This window comes from Crocuta crocuta, unplaced genomic scaffold (assembly GCF_008692635.1).
Source record: "Crocuta crocuta isolate KB4526 unplaced genomic scaffold, BGI_CrCroc_1.0 scaffold41, whole genome shotgun sequence".
Lineage (NCBI taxonomy): Eukaryota > Metazoa > Chordata > Mammalia > Carnivora > Hyaenidae > Crocuta > Crocuta crocuta.
The window spans coordinates 18,078,087-18,082,263 of NW_027529428.1; the positions used below are offsets into that span (position 1 = coordinate 18,078,087).

Sequence of the window (4,177 nt, forward strand, 5' to 3'; positions counted from 1 at the left end):
TCTTCCTTGTGCCCCTGGAGCCTCAGGGAGGGGCAGTGTTGGCCTGTCCCCTGTCCACAGAGCCTGCCTTCACCTGCCCCTGTGTGCTTGAGATGAGGGGAGCTTCTCTGCAAATCCTCTGTGTAAAAGCTTTCCGACCCCTGCTAAAGAGTTGAGCTACAGAACGTGAAGTCACCTGAGCTTATCTGCGTCTCCTTACTGACATGGGGCAGAGCGAGTATCACACAAGTTAGAGTGATGCACACTCCTCGCCCTGAGGCAGATGGGCATTTGCTAACTCAGGGGACTGAGGAAATGTGCAGGGTATACGGACCTCATGTGGATCCTGATTCCAGCAAATACTGCAGAAAACAAGCTTTGTGAGGCAGGTATTAGGACACTGGATATTTGACAATATTAAGAAATTTTTCATTTTTTAGGTGTGATAATGGTTTCATGATTATGTTTTTGAAAGGTTCCATATCTTTTAGAAATGCACACTGAAATATAGATGAAACGCTCAGAACTTTTGGGATTTGCTCTAAAGAAATGATGAGGGCAGTAGGAGGCTGTACTTGGAAGATTGTCCCATGAGCTGGTAATTACTGGATCTGGTGATGAGAATTGTTGATTCTGTTCTCTCTACTTTTGTGTGTGTTTGAAATTTTTCATAATAAAAGGTTTTTTTAAAAAGTAAGAGCTCACGGCATCCGTGAGTGACTTTGAATGGCTGCTGTGTGCCCAGGTGCACCCTGCTGCTGGGGCTGGAGCGGGAGGAGAGGGTCAGGGGAGCAGGGTCACCATCGAGAAGATGGTGGCGGCGACTCAGAAGCCCACATGGCACAGTGGGGTTTGCCCGCTGCCCGGTTCGGCGGTTCAGCGTGGCCGAAGAATCAGTTGCCATGATGTTTGGAAAACTTGCCTTTTCATTTCTGAAATGGTGAAAGGTAAATTGAATGTAGGAATAAAGTGTTCGAAACTCTGATAGATGTGTTTGTATTTATCTCAAGTACCTTCTGGGGGCGAGGCCAACTGGACCCTTGTTTAAGCAGGGAAATGATCTAATTTTGTACCTCAGAATGTTTGTAGTACCGAGCAGCTCTGGGTTTCGTCTTGTAACTTCTTTCTGTCCTTCCACTGAGGATAAATTGCCAACACGCCCTTTCAGAGGCACACTCGAAGCATCCGTGCTTGTAACCCGCAGGTTTTTATGGCTTATCCTTCACTTGCACGGAGGTGGTGTGTTTGAACCAACATGTTGACATGAGCAGTGCTGCGGTTTTGTCTGCAGGTCTTTATTTTTCTTTAAATGGAGGAATAACTCCCACTGTCTTGCTTTTTTGGCAGATTGATGACATTGACCTTATCAGTGCCAACATGGAGAACTCCCTCGCTTCTATCGGAGGTTTCTGCTGCGGCAGATCTTTTGTGATTGACCATCAGGTGGGTTCTTTTCAGAAACAAAAGGCCTGCCTGGTTGTGTGAAGGAGTTGCTGAGCTATAACTTGCAGTCACACAGCTTCCTTCTGACCTGGCTTATCACAATTTTTATTTAAAAGTCTATTTGTCTGTAGAATCACTCAACATATTTACATTTAGAAAGTAGCTTCCTTTTAGAAAATGTCTTACTTTGTTGTCTGTGTAAGTTTTATACATGCGTGGGTCTTCCCACCTTACCGTTTATACACACCGTTAACAGGTCTGGAGATTTGGTGCCTTTAGGTGTTTTAGCCAAAAAAAAAAAAAAGCGTATTCGTGTCTTTAGCTTGTTTGTTTCTTCTCAGCGACTCTCGGGCCAGGGGTACTGCTTTTCGGCCTCGCTGCCCCCATTGCTGGCCGCCGCCGCGATCGAGGCTCTCAACATCATGGAGGAGAACCCAGGTACGGCGTTGTGCGCGCGGACGCAGGCATCACGGCCCGCGCCAGCCAGGCTGCCGTGCTTTGCGAGCGATTTGCTGGAGGCGAGCATTCGCCAGCCAGACCTGTGCTGCAAGTGCTGCTGCTTGGCGGGTGTGGGGAGTGTGGGGAGGGCGTCCTCCCGCTCCGGGGGGCCAGCGTGGGGCCCCTCTCCCGTCCTGCAGCCGGAGCCCTGGAGCCCTGGAGCCCTGGAGTCGGGGCACACGGGGCGGGCGGGCTCCCAGGATGGGTGGGACGCCAGGAGGATGTACTCGGGCCGTTGCGGTTCAGGGGGTAGGTGCAGGGGGCTGCGGGCGCTCCTACGTGCAGCTTACAGCTGACCCAGTTTTCCTTCAGCCTTTGACTCATTATTTGGTACTGAAGCCAAGTCCTGTTCGCCAACCACTGAAGCTTCCTTATTAGGCCAAGTTGATTAAATTTCAAATGTGGCCTTAGGTTGGGATGGCACCCCTCACAAAGCCTGAAACAGAAAAGAAGAAGCAGGCCTTAACCTGGTATTTCTAAGTTTAGAGTTCTTTAAGTCTCTACATGTTTCACAGGGGTTTCAATTCAGAGAACTGGGGAGCGTGTTTGTGTGTGCACACTGACACATGCGTGTGTCGGAGGGCCCGGCACCCCTGCCTCTTCCTCACAGACTTCACCTGTGAGTGAGGTGCAAAGATCCAAGAGCAGATAGTAACCATTAGTATAGTGTCTACCTTTTATCAAATTGTTAAGGGTCCAGAAATAAGTAATATATTCGTACCCTTTTATTCTTAGATTATATATAGACTCTGGGTGAGAACAAGAGCCCTTGTTCTGTTGCAGGGAACCTCCCCCAGCTTGTGCTCAGAGAGGGTGACGCGGTGTGAGGGCCGGCGTGCTGAGTCCGGGGCCTGGGCCTCTAGAGCCGCTCCTGTCGGGTGGGGGAGGGGGGGTGCCACATTTTATGTTGATGAGCTTGAACTTTAAAAATATTCTTAGATTAGTAATATCAGGTCTTCCAAATATCCTATCAAGTGTGTTTTTTTCATGCAGCTATTTTTTCACTGTTGAAGGAGAAGTGCAAACGAATTCATAAAGCGTTACAAGGGTAAGTTTAATACATTTCCAGTGAACTTAAAGTCTGTCTGCATCACGTATAAACAAGTAGTGAACGTTTCTGAATGTCACCTCTTTGGTTTTGAGTGTATTTAATACACTTGGGTCAGTTTGACTCACAGCTAAGAAACAAACTCAGTTCATTCAAATTTGTGTGTGGGCTTGAGACCAGAGCATCGTTTTGTCGTTGTTTTATTTTATTTTATTATGTTTTATGTTTTGAGAGAGCACGCACAAGCAGGGGGAGGGACAGAAAGAGGAGAGAGAGAGAATCCCAGGCAGGCTCCACGCTCAGCCGCAGAGCCCAATGTGGGCTCGCAACAGTGAGATCATGACCTGGAGTGAAATGAAGAGTCGGACGCGAAACTGACCGAGCCACCCAGGCGCCCTGTTTGGTCGTTGCTTTAATGAACCATGACTTTGCTGTTCCAAAAACGATACAAGCTGATTAATGTGACAGCAGTCCATAAGGGACAAAGATGAAGACAGCCACCAAACACGCTACCACCAGTAGTAAGTCAGGCCAGCATGGGACAGTCTCTCCGTGTCCGTACAGACAAGTGGCATCACTGTTTGCCATGTACTTAGGTGACAGTGGTTCGTGTGGTCCATAGTTTTTAGAAAATGATTGTTGTATTTTAAATGCACGTAAGAAAAGCAAGTGAAATCGAAATGAACCATATGAGTGTCTGCTTGTGTTCGTCTTAACGACACGAGAGTTCTTTCAGGTGCCTCTGGCATTGAGAAAAAATTCAGGCTGGTGACGCCTTCAGGCAGATTTCTGATTTTATAGAAAATGATCTCCGTTGCCCAGGTACTTCCTTTTGTCTTTCCTAAGGTGGAGACTTGTCTTTTCAGTCCTGAAAGTCCCACCTGTTGCCAGATGTGGGAACTGGAAGCTTCCCTACAAGGAAAGGACGGTGACTAAATGAGCAGATCACAGCTGTTCGGGTGGAGTACGGGCAGAAACAGCTACAGCTCTGGGTGTGTCTGCACGACGGTGGCCACAGCTCCTGCATGATTCATGGCTGGGGCGCGCGTGCTGCCTCCGGCCGCGCAGGTCCGTGAGACGTGAATGTGCCGGCGCGGCAGGGCGCATGCGGCCGCGGCCCCCTCCGGGACGCCCGCCTCACTGCCTCCCTTCTGCCGCTGGTGGGACGTGCTCAGCCTGTGAGCCCGGCCTGCCTTCCCTGCCCAGTCT

At 49.3% G+C, this 4,177-nt stretch overlaps 1 protein-coding gene across 2 annotated transcripts in view; it reads left to right on the plus strand.

Moving 5' to 3' along the window:
- SPTLC1 (serine palmitoyltransferase long chain base subunit 1) overlaps positions 1 to 4,177 on the plus strand; it is a 52,388-nt gene that overhangs the window by 31,234 nt on the left and 16,977 nt on the right. For both annotated transcript variants that reach the window (XR_013334038.1, XM_077759485.1), the window contains exons 10-12: positions 1,327 to 1,422; positions 1,764 to 1,860; positions 2,914 to 2,968. Coding sequence is in view for 1 of the 2 variants with exons in the window: in XM_077759485.1 (XP_077615611.1) it covers positions 1,327 to 1,422; positions 1,764 to 1,860; positions 2,914 to 2,968 (248 nt within the window). In the remaining variant the exon portion in view is untranslated. The remainder of the gene's footprint in view (positions 1 to 1,326; positions 1,423 to 1,763; positions 1,861 to 2,913; positions 2,969 to 4,177) is intronic.